The sequence below is a fragment of the Genypterus blacodes genome, unplaced genomic scaffold (genome assembly GCF_046128005.1).
Source record: "Genypterus blacodes isolate CSIRO-AG114 ecotype Tasmania unplaced genomic scaffold, CSIRO-AGI_Gbla_v1 ptg000438l_1, whole genome shotgun sequence".
Taxonomy (NCBI): Eukaryota; Metazoa; Chordata; class Actinopteri; order Ophidiiformes; family Ophidiidae; genus Genypterus; species Genypterus blacodes.
This window is the reverse complement of record NW_027467208.1, coordinates 2408033-2424363: the sequence shown is the minus strand read 5'-3', so window position 1 is coordinate 2424363 and position 16331 is coordinate 2408033. Positions and strand designations below refer to the sequence as shown.

The following is a 16331-nucleotide window of genomic DNA, read 5'->3' as shown; positions in this document are numbered from 1 at the left end:
TAAGGTTCTCTCATGACAACTGTACATGTTATGCAAGGAGAAAAAAAGGTCGGCGAACCGCAGTTGGTGTCGTGATTTTTCTCTCTGCAAACACACAAGATCGATTCCCTCTGCCTGTGTTCCCATCTTAGTCAACCTTGGATCATGGTTAACGGAGCATAAATTGATCCACCACGTTTTGTTTGTCTGCCCTCCACCCGCAGGAAGGATCAGTGAATCAGAGGTCACTCTCACTCGCCCTCGGCTCATCTCATCTATTCCCAGTGTCGCTCCTAACTGAAAGAGAAGAGTTTTAATTGATCTAATACATTTGCGTGAGCTGGAAAGTCTGGACGGGGAGTAGGCAGATGTGTTAATGCCGCCTCTGACGTTATCTCTGTTACTGGCTGGTTTTCCTTTCCTTTTTTGTATCTCTTCTCAGCGGTCTCTTTTCTCCCCTTTGTCTTTGCTCGCCGGCTTCTTTCATTATTTACTCTACGTCCTTTGCCATTCTTCCTCTATCTCTGCATCACAGCTGACTGTCTGTTTTTCTCTCAGGTTTATCATTCCCTCTTATCAGCTGCTGGTTCCTCTGGGCTTCCTGTACCTCATATCAGCCTAACTGATTACACTGTAGCAATGCTCTGCTTTCAGCTGGAGATTACTGGTAGTGTGCGGCCAAAGCAGGTCAGCAGGGTCCCATTCCATTCATAATTATGTTGTTTGTACTTCAGCGAGTAACTCATACCGCCGTATCTCAAGCAAGGCACCAAGGCTCGCGCACAAAACCAAGGAAAGGTGAACGTTTTAAGCAGAAATTCATTTGATTTGTACTGTCGTGATTTGTCGTTGTGTAAGCTGCAACCTGCTCCGGTCAGAGTGACTGTTTGAGAGCTTTCAGCGCAGCGCACTCAGTGAGCCCACTTAAGACTTGATAGATTTCCTATTATTTTCAGGCAGGCATGATGGAGCACCAGGTAGCACACAAGCCTGCTCTGCTCTCCTGTTAGTCTCCTCTCTGAGTGAAAACACTGTGCTACAAAGGGGCGTGAACGGTAAGCTCGACTCCTGCCAACAAATATTTCTCTTCATGTGAAACAATCACAACAATGTAATCAAGCCACCTCGGGCTATGATTCCTGGCATTCATTTGGAAATCATTCATTTGGTTTTGGAGAGGCCAGGAACGCTTGAACCATGGCAGAGCACCAAGGATCGATGCCAAGATCTAATACCAGGCAATAAGTGGGATTATATTTGTCATTTATTTGACATTGAATGGTCCCATGGAAAATATGAGCAGAGTTTATTGGTTTGTCTGTGGTGTGCCAGCTCTCTCTCCTGTTGTCTCAGCCTATCTGCATACCAGCCCAGCTGACTGGCTCTCAGATTGTAGTGTTGTGGTGCCAACTGCCTTTGAGAATCAAATCCTATCTGTCGCAAAATAACACACTGAGGGCTTCAGACTGATGCAAATACATTTATGCGACACTTGATTTAGCTCTGTGGGATTTACTGCTTATTCCTCTTGACCAAATTCACTTCTGAGATTGTTTTAAAGACGAGGCCAAGAGCATTGTAAGCTTTAGAGAATATTTGGATTGATATATCCATTGTTAGATTGGTTTAGGAGCTTTGTTCAATAAAATGTATCTGCATTTTTCATTACATTGGAGTGACTCCCGGATGAGTCAGCTAACCTGACCGATTCTTTACATAAAAATGATGACGCCCTCCCTGCTGCAGCCCGGGCTGCCGTGCCGCGCTGCGTACAAATCTGGAAGGGGGCAGAAAGAGTATAGCCTCTGACACGTTGCCCTGCTGTGAGTCATGCTAAAAGCCTGGAGCAAACTTTTCGGTTGACTACTCAAGAATTACCGTCACAGCAAAGTCACAGTCATCTGCCACCGCCTCAACAACAGCAGCAGATGCGTGCGTACAGATACATTAGGTTAGATGTAATGTAATGTTTCTGATGTGATTTGTTCTCTTGATTTGACGCATATAAGGAAATGGCGAGCACGAAAGGTCTGGTTGATCTAATAGGTCTCAAGGCCGAGGTGAGCCAGTGTGCCTCAGGATGTCACATACGCCTCTCCGGTACATTCACAGATATTATTCCAAGCGTAACCGTGGAAGCGCCAGGTGAATAGTTGAGGCATCTAGGTGGTGTTTCACCCTGCAGTCACGTTGTGTTCTCTTCTCTCCTTGATTGACCCCCTCCCTGACTTTCCCTTTGTCTCACTCCCTCTCTCTCCCTCCTACCTACTATCCAAAGAATTACGTGTGCGAGAAGGAATGAAAAGAGGTATTGTGCTCTGTTGAATGCAAGCTGTGTGTGTGTGTGTGTGTGTGTGTGTGTGTTTGTGTCGGTGTGTCTTTTCGCTAAGTCCTCTGCAGCTATGCGGACACCGAGGCCTTGGCATGCCACAGTGGCCAGAGGAACAAGGAGCGTGTTTTAACCCGCGTCATACTTACTCTCCGTATGTCAGCGCCCTTAAGCATGGAAATCCTGCTCATGTGCACGCAGCTCACAATGAGCCAGTGCACTTATACAACACCGGGGGCTTAACTTGCTACTTTCTTCAACTTGGGGGCTTCATTCCAACAGTTATTCCAGTGCAGAAATCATTTGATTCACCCAATAATATAGATTTTGGAACCTTGCCTTGTAAAAATTGCCTGATATTAATTTCTGAGCTTGTGAGAATGTGCTGGAACGAATCCCAGGGTCATAAGACTGTATCCACCATTACACTGGCAAGACTGCACCGCCAGTGTGCAGCCTGAGTGACGTTTGGAGAGAAACCAAAGAAGTCTAAAGAGTTCCGGTGATTGCTGTGAGGAAATGTGAATGACACACACTTATTTATGAATTTACTTTGGTGTACTACCATGAAGATGTACTACATTCTACACTTTCCGCCTGTTTGTGAACATTCAAACATGCAACCAATGAGAGAAGAGCTTCCTGTGATGTAAACAGCAGTGACCAAAGAAACAAATACTGCAGTGCTGTACCTGTTTCTAATGCTTGCTCTGTATTTAGCAATGATTCTGCAACATCCCCTGTACCTTGTGGTGTTATTGGCACACAGTAACATTTCTCTAGAAGTATCAGGCAACTACAAGTATTACCTAATCCCTGCACTCTACCTTAAAATGATGAAGTGTAATGATTCTCAGTAAAATAACATCGAAGCTATTTTACCAGATCTTTATGTCTTTAAATGGACCCTTATGGTTTCTTCAACAGCGCACAAAATAGAGGTTATAATGATGTAATGCGTTGTGAAGCTAAATGTCTTTAGGTCTTATGTTGTAAATTAAGTGTGTTCGTATCAGAAATGTCAAGGTAGCTAAATCCAAAGCAAAGGGTTCTTCTTTGTTGCCCTGGGTTTTATAAACACACAATGCTGCTTGTGTTGAGCAAAGCGCAGAGCCTCAGGTGTGTAAGCAGCACGGGGAGGGAAAAGGGAATCACGTGTGCCCTAACTTTCAGTTCTGGACCAAAAGGCCTCGCCGCTGCTTGTCTCACAAACTTTCATTCGGCTTCACTAAAGAGACACGATCGTTTGTTGTTGGTCTTCCTGAGTGGTTGTTCAGACACACACACTGGGACGCTGCTAGTACGTTCATCTGTGATAACCTTTCTAGCTGATTCTCGCTGTGGGTTCACTTTGGATTCGGTCAGACTGTCCACATATTCAAATGTCAGTTGTGATTGCCGAGCTAAAGCTTGAAGGCCAAACCGTGGCCTTTTCTGTTGCGACTCCAAAGGGGTACGATCTGATTAAGAATAAAAACTCATTCAACTCCTAGCCGCTGTTTAAGTTGCCATTGCCGCCTGTCCCTCAACCCTCTGCGTTGATGTATTTTGTATTTCCTGAGTGCTTGCTTACACACTCTTAGCCTCTTTCTGTCTACCAGCATCAGTGTCTGCAAGAACATTCGTGTCAAGAGTTCCATCTCCGGGAGAGTGAAATAAGGTTCACGCCGAGTTCTCAGCATCTGACCTGTTACCTTTGTGGAATGAAAGTAAAATCTTATCTTTGAGTTGCACCCCTGGCCGTTTCAAGAGAGGGAATATCTGTTTAGATCGCCGCCTCCAAGGTTTCATCATTGTTTTGCGAACACGCCGATAAAGGTTTTTTAGGGAGTTTAGTCCTTATCTTGGTTGGGAGCTTTGGGCTGCGTTTGTTGTGTGATTCTGTAAAGCCCTTTAAGAGATTCTATTCAATATATTATCCATATTTCTAATGTTTACACTGAAGCTCATGGCTCAATAGTGACACCCCTGCTTCCTTTAAACACAGACTGAGACGAAAAAGCTGCAAATGGAATATTCAGGAAGGGAATACTACCTATTAGCATCATACACAGATCATACTGAAGATGATGTGTTTGTTAAACGCACCACATGTTTGTTGCCCTCTGTAGTCTTATCCCAGCAGCTGTCACCTCCCTGCGGTCTGTTTCTATGCTCTCTCTGCACTTAGCGATCAATCTGCATCATCCCTCGTACCTCGCGGTGGTATTGGCACACAGTGATTTCAGTAACATTTCTGTACGAGCATCAGTCTCTCTGCTTTACAACCATCTGTGTTCAATCACCTAAAGGGCAACTACAACTACTGCCAAATCACAGCGCGCTCTATCTTAATCTGTTGGAGATTAAATACTTTGGCTGGATAGGTATGTGTGTGTGTGGGTGTGTGTGTGTATGAGAGATGGGATTTACTGAAAGTTGCTGCCATATGCCAGACCTGAAGCCTAGTTTGCGGAAACTAAGTGGCTTTGCATTCCAGTGAGAGATGCATTTACTCTTGTGATGTACTTTTACTTTGAACAGAGGTTCATGAGAGTGCGTGTGTGTGTCTCTGTGTGTGTGTGTGTGTGTGTGTGTGTGTGTGTGTGTGTATGCACGTTTCTGCTTGTGTCTAAGGGCTGAATAAACACATATTACTTCGATATCAGCAGCATTGTCTTTGGGATGAGCTCTGGTTTGGTTTGGGAAGGTTGTTTACTTACTAGGGGAGCAGCTTTCTTGAGGCTTTATTCCCTTTTTGTTTTTTTGCCAGTGCTTCTTCTCTAAATTGGAAAAGGAGCTCTGTGGTGGCGGCGCTCTGTCAGTTCCTGTAGGTCTTTCAGAAAGTAAAAAGATGAACAGTTACAAAAACTCCACGGGGGCAACTCAAGATTTACTGCAGGTGTGTGTGTCTGCACGCACGAGAGAGAAAACCGAGTGAAGAATCAGTTCTACATGCTAAAGAATGCATGACCAGCTCAGACGACATGTGGACGTGGTTGAGCTCTACGCTTTCTGCTAAATTAAACTCCTGCCTTATGGTTGTGATTAAGCGAGGTACACTGGGAAATTTATTCATATTAGCTGACTTTGATTTCTGTCTGTAGGCAAGGGAAAGAGCATGAGCCGGCATTTCTTGCTGGATGAAGGCATGAATCAATGTCATAGAATATAGCGGGAAACTTGCTGCTGACCTTTACTCATAATTTTGTTCAGTAATGACCAACTGCTGTACAACCAGTGTCCAAACATCTGGCTCTGTTTCTTCTGGGCCAATTTCTCATATTGTTGTCGCTGTGCACTTCAAATCAGGCCTGCAGTTAATGCGTCGCAGGTCTCCGTATATCTGCTTTCACTGGGGAATGAAAAGGGATTTGCTCAAGTTTTTTGCAGTTGGATGATGCAGAGGTTTTACTCTTTGTTGTTTCTGTTTTCTCTGCACTCGGATTTACAGTATGCCCAACGGATGCAGATTAAACATCACAAGCCGCCGCCGCCGCGCTGCATTGCACTGAAATGTGCTGCGGCAGATCGGCTCTGGGGACAAACTTGAGCCGCCGAGTAGCGAGAGAGCGAGAGAGAGGAGGATGGAGGTAGAGAGAGAGAGATAACGACTGTGACTAATGATGTCTCGAGGGAAGGGAGTTTGAGAAGGAAGAAAGATGGAGCTTGATATGCAATAGGGCGAGAAGAAAAGGAAGCGTCGGGGGGGGGGGGGAGTGCGATATATGATGTCAGGAGTAAGAGGCCTTTGGCTCTCTCTGACACCGCCTTCTCTCACACATACTTTTTTCGACGTGTCCTATTCTCAATTCCCTAGATTCCCTCTCTGTATTGTACTCTCCTCTTCGTCTCTCTTTTCATCCCCTCTCTGTGCTTCCGCGGGGGCTGTCAGTAACTCGGGAAGGAATTCTCTATCCTGTTAAAGCGGGCGCTCGGTGCGTCGGCCCCTTGACGGCGACCGTCGAGGCACATCTACGCTCCAAAAAACAGAAACTTGGCCCTCCTTGGAGGACGGAGTGAAACATCAGCAGGTGCTCGGGGACATTATTCTCCCCGGACCCTTTGTGCTGTAACCTGGCATGTAATTGATCAAGATGGGAAGTTTCTGCACCTGAACATCTTTTTACGCTGCCTTTTCATAAACCATCCGGATGCTGCAGGGTCTTTTTAATTACAGTGAGGAGCAGGATGTACAGAATTAGAATTAAAAGTTAAGTAAAAAAGTACATTATGAGGAACTTTACCTGGAATGTAAATGTCCAGGAGTTCCTTGCTCATTAATAGTGATGTTGTGTCTCAACGTGTCTTGATATCATCTCGGCCCTCCTTATGAATAAGTTAAGAGGCCCCAATGTCATCAATACCGACATAAACATCTATATCATATGAATCCTTTTCATCATAGAGTCAAATCTAATGGTTAACTACAAGATGAGTTTGTCGCTCCCTTAAAAAAGTAACAGCTGTATCACATATCTGCCCTTTTTTATCCACACACACACGCAAAGACCCATGATGCAACAAATAACAAAGACGATCATTTTGCTCTTAATAGGAACAAAGTTCACGTTGAGTCAACTTCCAGATTCTCATCAGCAAAGCGAGCAAAGCATGAACGACTCGCCTATACAAATGAGACAGATAAGCAGAGCGGCGTAAAACTGGCCAAACAAGCAATTATTGTGATGAATGGCTGCGATGTGTGTTTAATAAATGCCCCGCCGTGCCTCCCAGATGACTTAGTTCAACCTCTGGCTGGATTTGATTCTAGAGAAGAAGAGCTGGTAGCAATTTAGGAAACGCAACAACATTAATACTGGGAAAGAGGTTTTGATGTACAGCACACACACACACACGCACACACACACACACACACACACACTTACTCTGCACATATGTATCGCAGGCGCAGATGTAATCTAGCAAAGAGAAGTAGAGAAAGTAGAGGCCAAACTCGCTCTGAGCCAAACTCAGCCAGTAGCCATGGGAGGCGGCCACCAATGTTTCCAGCTTTTGTTACTTTCTGATTTATGATCAGTCACTGCGTCCTTGAGGAGTTAGTCTGGGTTTCCTGCTAACCAATGGGTGGGCTGCGTGTGCGTGTGTGTGTGTGTACGTGCACATTTGCATTGTGTTGCTCAGAGTGGCCACTCTATGTCATTTTTATGGCCTTATAATTGTAATCCTAAGTAGATAAGGGATGAATGGACTGGCTGAGTACCAGTAGAAGACGTAACAAGGAAGGGATGGGCAACACACACATGGTGCTGCGTGTGTGTGTATGTACGCAGGATCCCTGATGTTTTCTCCGAGGCGGAAGATGTCAGGGAGTCAGTTCAGTTCTTGGTGGTGGCGTGAGGGAATAAGAGTGAGGAGTTAGGGTCCCTTCACAGGAATCTACATGTATTTTCCCAACTTGGCTCCCACATTAATCATGTCAGATGTTAGATTAGGCGCTCCGAGCCGACAGGACGAGGCAGTGGGGGGAAGCTCTTTTGGTGATAGTTACTCCCGGTGAAGCTCTGATGCTGGCATCCAAAGGCGGCATTTCTGTTTATTCCACAGCTCTCACGATGCGTAAAGCCTTGGCAGGTGTTTGGAGGCTTTGGGCCGGATGCAACTTGGTAGCGATTGCTCGTCTGCGCTCGTATGCTGCTGGAGTGCACTTGAGCGGAGGCAGCCTGGTGTGGAGAGCGCGGTCTTGAAAGAAGCGATATGGAAATGAAGCGAGAGTTCTGCCATCTGTGATGCGAACAGACTGAGGTACAGTAAAGTGTGACCTTTGACCATCGAGAGGGCCACTTTTTCTGATCCTCTTCTTCACTGATTCTTGTAGAATGAAAGTGCACTCCCTACTCTCGCACACACCCACACACTCAGGCTCACACACGTTCTCTTTAAATGCACATGCAAACACAAAGGGCCGTCCTCTGCGATGGCACCGTATCAATATTATGTTCTCTCCACCCTGTCCTCTTCCTGTTTGCTCAGCCAGTAAATGTACCCACATTCTAATCTCTCTCTCTCGCTCTCTCTCTCGCCCTCAGTCCGTCTCCATTTCTCTCTCCTCCTCTTCACCTCTTCTTAGACGCTTAGCTTTCTGAGTTGCAGCCAACCTGTGTGTGTGTGTGTGTGTGTGTGTGTGTGTGTGTGTGAGAGAGAGAGAGAGAGAGTTCACGAGTGTTCCTGAGTTGTTGCCATTCACTCCCTCGCCCCCAAATTGAGGCCTGCATTGTTTGAGTCCTCTGGGAAAACACACACAAGTACCCTCTCTGCATTCAAACGTACACAAACACTGCAGACACCGACAAAAAGTCCAAAAGTCTCCCCAAAAAAGTTCCACAACTTCACTCTCACTTCAGACACACAAGGCAGAGCAGCATTCATGTGTGTATTTGTAAAGATTAAAGTATAAGTCTACTGAAATACAATGTTAGATATATTTTGTTTAGTTTGATTTGGTTAAGTGCTGAAAAGTATAAATGCACAAAAACAGTAGACTGTAGCTTTTAGCCCTAATTGTTAACATTGTGGCTACATTAGATAAATGAATGCAGGAGGACAAGAGACAGAGACAGATAACTTGTTCAACATGAAGTCCATATGAATGCCAAATACTGTAACATTACACATCAATCAGTCAACATGTAGCCATGAATCATGTCTCTGCGTGATTGATGTTGCAAACCAGCACTCATAAAGAAGTGCTGTGTGAGCACATTTAGACTCGTGAGGAGATTATAGGTTTGAGCTTAATTTATATATGAAAAATAGACAGTATCAATTCTGCCACAGGGGGGCGCTGTAGAGGGAGGGACGAGGCCTGAAGGCTGAATCGTTAAAAACCCAGTCAGGGAAGTTTGAGGGCGAGACAGTAGATTTAGTGCTCATCATGAAGGCGGGCGATGCAGCTCATAATGTGATGCTCATATATACGTACGACTGACACAAACTACGATCTGTCATCACGCCTCTGAGCACCTTCATGGCCACGCTGCCCCGCCTTTCATTTGGTGGAGGAACTGAAAGGTTTGGATGATTTACAAACATCACCTTCATTTGAGTGCAGTTTATTTTTTGCTCTCCTTTTCTGTCTTTTGCTCCCTGATGTAGCAATGTGTCTCACAATCTGTCTTTACTGTTTATACGCATGAAAATACAAATATAAGCGTTTTTACATACATTATGCAGATATCTATATTGTGTTTCTCCACACAATAGATATATTAAGCAGTACGATTAATCTAATATGTCTGCGTGTGTTTGTGTGTGTGTGTTTGTGTGTGTGTGTGTGCGTGACACTGCTGTGCCTTTTATACACCGCCCTGTTTCACTTTCAAACGTCCTGATCGCCGGTTTGAAGATAAAAACCTTTGATGTGATGTCATAATGAAATCCCTCTGTGTCTGCCTTTGACGCAGCCTTTACTCTTACATCCACCTCACATCTGTGCCTAACCTTTGTTCAAATCCCCCAAAGTATCACAGGCCATACTGCGGCACAGCTAAGTTAGAGCGTCGATGCTTTTCTTCTGCGGCATTATTGTCAAAATCAGCTTGCAGAACTTTACAACTCAATGATGGCTGTCAGTTTGGGTGATGGATGATGAGCAGTCTTAATGTGGGTTGCGTCCCACAGGACAGGGGCCTTGAAGCTTCGCTGAGTCAGCCGAGTTTTGGCAGAGCGTTGCAGTGAACGATTTGATCGACGACATGAGAGTTTACTTAATAACAACTAATAACCACGTTCCAACATTAAAGAAGCTATTTGGTATTTTCAAGATCACACATTTTTTAAGAGGAAATACACTAAATTACATAGATTTAATATTTGTACAGCATATATATTATTAAAGAGGAGCTATAGCAGAGAGCGCTCCTGCAGTGCATACAGATATTGTTTCATTTCATATGAACGCAGTTAAACACGGACTGGATCTATAAGTTTGCTTGTTTGATCTGTAGAAATGCTCATAAATCAAAATGACTTATATTTTTGAAGGTTGTAACTAAAGTATATATTTCTGGGAAAGCATGAGTGTGTTTAATTTAAAGAGGAACGTTGCTACAACCAGGAGAACAACAGAACCAGCGTGTGTGTATGTGTGTGTGTGTGTTACTGTCAAGATCCCCTACTTGGACCACCTGCTGCACACATTTGTTATCACCCACCATTCCCTGAAATACACACACAAATACACACACACACACACACACACACAGTGGTAACAGCTGGAGAGAGAGAATGGAAACAATCAATAAATAATGGATGATAATTGGGCTGTATCTATCCATAATTGATATCCCTAGTTACCGGCAAGAGTACGTATTTCTTAGACTGTTGTGTGTTAATGGGTGAAGAGAGTTGGTTCACGCGTTCACACTACTTTCCCTCTCCCTGACACACACAGTAAATGAACACGCTGTCTATGGAGTTATCTCCACTTGTTGCTGTACAGACAGGAAACTCATCTGTCCTGATAAGCAGACGGAGGACTCAACAAGCTCCCTTATCCAATATGACATGGAACTAGAAGATATTCCAATTCTATGCCAGTTTTAGTTTTACAGAGAATTGCAAAAGGTTATCTTAACTATAAAGCACCTCCTGTAGCTGTACACAGAGGGCCCGAGTACAAAGAAAAGAGAGAAAAGAGAGGATTGATTGCATTTTCTTGTTTTCATTTCCTCTAACACTTTGTGGGCTGGTACATTGTTCCTCATCGGGGACTCTGAATATATAGCGACGCAGTGACAAAGATTTCTGTCTTTTCTCTCCTGCAGATCACCACTCTGATCAACCACAAAGACAAGCCAAAGAAGTCCGAGCGCACCTTGGCAGCCATCCACAGGGTCGGCCAGGCGGTGAGTGTGGCAGTGGGACGCTTCGTCGCCGTAGGGGAGGCCATCGCCGCGGAGAACCAAGAGCTAAAGGATGAGATGGGCCAAGCTTGCTTCGAAGCCCGCAGAGCAGGTAGGCCACTAAGGTTATATCTCTGTATGTTCTTTAATGATCTAGTATATAATATTCATGAACAGGATGGGGACTATTATGGCCAACCTCTTCATAAGGTCACCCAGTAAGAAAGATGTTATTGTCCACGCAGCAACAGTATTAGTTGTTAAACTATGGCCGAACCTTCAGGCATGGTGCTGTAATCAAATTCTATCAGGTTCATATTAGTCTGGACAGCCTTCCTGTCAGGCAATATTACACCGGAGGAGTTCCAGAGAAGACACTGTCATTATTAGGTTGGTTGTGAGGGCTGAAAAAAAGAGTAGTGCTTTACCCAAGGGTGCTGTTGAGAGTGTATGAGGAGGGAATGAGTGTATTGGCCCTGGCAAGGAAACTCCTGGGCACTTAAGCAAGCATCAGGCTGCCTCCCTGGATTGTCTATGTGTTACTTTAATCGGTTCTGCTGCAGGGGTGTCATTCAGAAACTTTCGCACAAGCGTTCTCGTCTAAACTCGTGAGGACATTTGCGTCCTGCCTCGAGAGTCCGAGCGGTTCAAGCGATAGTTGAAACGCACTGAGCCGCACAGGCCTTGGGAGGTGTGAGCCACGAATCTCTCCCTCTGCAAACTTCCTTCTAACACACCCTTGCCCTACATGGGTCCTCAGAGATGTTTTACATGAACCTTCACTAAAGTACAAATAAAGCTCGAGAGGAAAGGTTCCCAACCTGTGGTCTGGACCCTAAGGGGAGTTGAGAGTGGAGAGACAGACAGGTTTTATCGCTTTTTACCTCCGTCTGTCAACACTTGTAACATGTAACAATACACACTCATGAGACATGTTAAACTGCTGCTTAGCCACTTGTCACCACTCTTTGGGTGAAACACATTTCCATAGCTTGCAGCTTAGTTCTTACCACAGTCACACAAGGCCTCTGCAGAGCCGCTAATAGCACAGACGTGAAACAGTATCACACAGGATAAGAATTTAGACACAACAGAGGGATAATAGGTTTATGTTGGGGGAACCAGCGTGTGCAGCAATGCGTTTAATCCTCACACTGTGCTGATGTGTTAAGACGGCTGAAATTCAAACAAAAGGGACTGCTGGTGAGAAGAGGAGGGAGAGAGAGAGACAGAGAGGGAGAAAGAGAGAGAGAAAGAGCGAGAGTTTTTGTGTGTGAGGTGTTTTTCCAGTTTTCCCTCGCATGTCCCCTGACAGACGCTGTTAAAGGTTTCCTTGATAAAAGAGAGCAAATATTTTTCTCCTTCTCTGTGTGTTTGGGGGTGTTTTTACAGACGAGGAAGACATCGTCTTCGAGGAGTGACACCCTCAGGGTTTCCGGGAAAGTGTAGCTCTGGTTAGCAAAGGATTGACATTTCCTTAATACCTAGCCACAGGGAGGGTTTAATCAGCCAGGCCCTGTGTGCTATAATGAATTAAATAAAGAGAAGCTGAATGCGCTCGTTTAATTAGATGCTACCGATCATCAGAGCTGTGCAGAGATCCAATGAGGCAGGTCAGCCCAGGCAATACGCCACGGACCTTTCCCCCTCTGTCCATCTGTGCCGGACTGCGTAGCGACCTGGGAGAACCTCAGACGCCCGGAGACAAGTTGGCAAAAAACGAAGGATATTGTATTGATTGCTTATCAGTGTGCTGCTCTGACATCAAGGACTCGGTCATGAAAGATTTAGAAGCATCCAGAATTAATTCAAGTTTTGCTTCGGCTGCAGAAAAACATTCTGTACGCCGAGCAGAAAATACCCTGCAAAGCCTTCAGATTAGGAGCACACACTGTTTTGCTGGCTCTGTTTTACATTTAAAGTCTTGGGAATTTATTCATGCTGGGACCGGGGGTGGGGGTGGAGGGGTGGGGTTGTCGGAGAGGAGAAGGGGGGAGGGGGGGGCGAGGTGCTGGCTCGGGCCTTTGCTTTCCACGCTGGTTGTGTCAGGGGGGGTTGAACAGCATTCTTTGTGAGGCGGGCTGAGATGTTTCAACTGGTTAGCGGCGCTGGCACTGAAACGCAGCCTGTCGGATACAATCAGCTCGTCAGCGCAGCTTCTTTTTAAGCACCAGCCAAACCAAACAGACAGCCCAGCCTGCACAGCCCGATAGAGTCCTGCCTCTCCGTCCCCATCTCTCTAAAGTTTCTCTGTCTTGCTGTCTGTTGATGGGGACTGTTTTCACCCCAAAAATGAATGCTAACAAAGTGTGTCAACTCCGTCGTCTCTCTCAGAAAAGCATGCCAATGGAGCTGGAGCGAGTTTAACATAGCTGCCGTGCCACCGGGCTGAATATAGCCCTGTTGTTTACCACCACCATGTCCAGCACCACGAGTTCTCCCAAAGGTTTAGAAAGGCTGAGTGACAGACTGGCTAACAGGATGCCAGAGTGATCCCGGAGCCAACATAAAAGGCTTTCAGGAAAACATCAGAACACTACACAGGCACATCTGTTACAGCTCGGCCTCAATATTGCTGCCACTTCTTAAACATCCATAGATTTCTGAGCTCATCTCCCAGCCAACGGAACATCGGACTGAGAATGTGTCAACGAAAGTGCTCAGTCATCTGGATTTTAGTTGTGAATAGGTCACTTTAGTTTTTAGTCTTGAAGATGTTTTGCACGATTTTCCTACATTCACGACGGTCGCTAGCGGTTACAAACGGCTTACCAAATATGTATTCTTGTTAAATATACAAATGAAAATGGTGAAATATGTAAACTATGCACACACTCACATGTTGTTTGTGGTTGCATCACTGAGAGCTGAAGAAAGCTACTCAGACGAGTGGTGGAACAACTTCATGTCTAGCTACCTTGACCTTCTACAACTAGACATGGAATCAAAAACCGTTCTGTATTGTTCGTCTCTATGTTATGTCAGAGTTCGGGGGCCATTGTTGAACCTCACCCACCTCTCCTCTCTCGCAGGCGACACCATCGCCCAGCTGACAGACGTGGGTCCGGCCGTACCAGCACCGACTGACGGACGCACCTCGGTGTTCAGCGACAGGACGGGCATGGTGAAGGCCGCCCGCATGCTCCTCTCCTCCGTCACTAAAGTGCTGGTCCTGGCCGACCGCATCGTCATCAAACAGATAATCACATCCCGGAACAAAGTAAGTGGCAGCCTGACTCACGCTCTTGTCTCTCCGTTACTCACACACATCTCAGCCCAACTCCATCCCGAGTCTTTTATTTTCTGAACAGATAAGCGGTGGCTCTTTGCAGGAGTGCTGGGGAGGTAATTAAAGTGAAGCAGCACACGCCTGCATCTCTGCCTCTTACCTGGCTACGCTCTGTGCCAGACACTGTGATGTAAATTTAGCCCTGGACCGAGCCAAGAATGGAAACAGGCGGCCTAATCATGACTGGTTAGCCGTGTTCGGACAAACAGCCGACGCACCCTACCCCCCTTCTTTTGCTCTCCATTACTGGCAAACACAATTACATTTCTTCCTCCTCTTTGTCCGGCGTGGATAAAAGCTGCTGCGTTAGCGTTGCCAGCTAGCCTGTTCTCCGCAGCCAAATTAAGCTGCAACAGAGACAACAGCTAAATAAGAAGCAGGTTAGCTATTACTGAGTCAGCCGGTTTTATTTCCGGACGGTGCAGCCACTAATCCCAGACAAGAAAGCAGAGAGACTCTCCAAAACACTGAACTTTTTGGAACACCCAGTAGGTATTCCTGTCATCTCTTTCTGCTAACTTTCCTTCCCCGCACTGCAGAAAATATTGAGGTTCTGTCGAGTTACAGGGAGAGAGGAGTAGACGAACACGAACCATATGTGACCATTCAACAGACCGCTCTCATCCTCTTGCTCCTGTCAGGTCCTGGTGACCCTGGACCATCTGGAGAGAGTCAGCACCTTCCAGGAGTTCGTCCAGATTTTCAGCCAGTTTGGCAACGAGATGGTGGAGTTCGCCCACCTCACTGGAGACAGACAGAATGTGAGTATAAAGAAAAATAATGGCCCTATTAAAGACCACCTCCCTCTACGTGGCTGTGACGCAGTGTTTGGCTAAAACATTGCACCACAACAAATAACAAAGACAGAGGCGGCCTGTTAGAAAGATCTGATCATTTATCAGCGACATTCACAGCAAATCTGTTGGGGGAAAAGTGTTTTTCTCAAACAAGTTATGCAGAAGAGGTATGACTCACGCTCCTAGGAAAGATTGTTTACATCACGGCTGAATGTTGATATGAGCTGACCTAGGATTGGAGCGACTCTATTGGTCCAAACCAAAACTTTTCTTCAAAGTGGCAGAAAGAAACAGCCCAGCTTTAGGTTCATAACGCAGCAGTGTCAGTGGCAGTTCATCCTGCTCTCATGCATACGTTTAGCCCCTGCAGCTCAAGCACTTTGCCGCTACGTAGAGAAACATCCCTCACTCAGAATCACACAGGGGCCTGTGTTTTGACATTCACGTCACATCTCTCTCCAAGGCTCCTCCATGCTGCTAACGCTCCATACTGTATCCCTCTCCTCCTTTTCCTCCCCGTTTCTTTATCTCTCAGTCTCATTCACTCCCACTCATGTGCTCACATGCACGAGAACACAGCCCCTTAGAAAATCTGCCATCTCCCTCTATTGAAGCCGGGCGAACACGGAGGCAATAATAATGACGGATAATGACGTCGTCTCTCTCTAAACTGTGGCAAAGTGCCGGGAGAGGAGTTGACTCAGCTGCCTCTTCCCAAAATCCACATCTACCCAATTCAAGCTGTCTGGAATACATGGAGGGGAGCAACGGGCCAAACACAGATCTGATTTGCTATTCGGATAAAGTTTCTGTTTATTGGATAACCTGGAAAGTAGCTGGTGCTTGAAATTAGTCCATTTGCCTCATATTTGTGAATTCATCCCCACCCAACTCCATAAAGTTTTAAATCAAGTACCTCCATCTGGTGTGTGTGGTGCCTGTGCCTGTGTGTGCTGTAGGACTTGAAGGATGAGAAGAAGAAAGCCCGAATGGCCGCAGCCAGAGCAGTGTTGGAGAAATGCACAATGATGCTCCTCACAGCATCCAAGGTAAAGGGATTTACAGGTCTCTCTCGAGTGATTAATGTCAGGGAG

At 45.8% G+C, this 16331-nt stretch overlaps 1 protein-coding gene across 1 annotated transcript in view; it reads left to right on the top strand.

Annotated features, from left to right (window-relative positions):
* ctnnal1 (catenin (cadherin-associated protein), alpha-like 1) overlaps positions 1-16331 on the top strand; it is a 38122-nt gene that overhangs the window by 11506 nt on the left and 10285 nt on the right. The window contains exons 2-5 of the mRNA XM_076139437.1: positions 11074-11263; positions 14184-14371; positions 15082-15201; positions 16197-16286. Coding sequence (XP_075995552.1) covers positions 11074-11263; positions 14184-14371; positions 15082-15201; positions 16197-16286 — 588 coding nt within the window. The remainder of the gene's footprint in view (positions 1-11073; positions 11264-14183; positions 14372-15081; positions 15202-16196; positions 16287-16331) is intronic.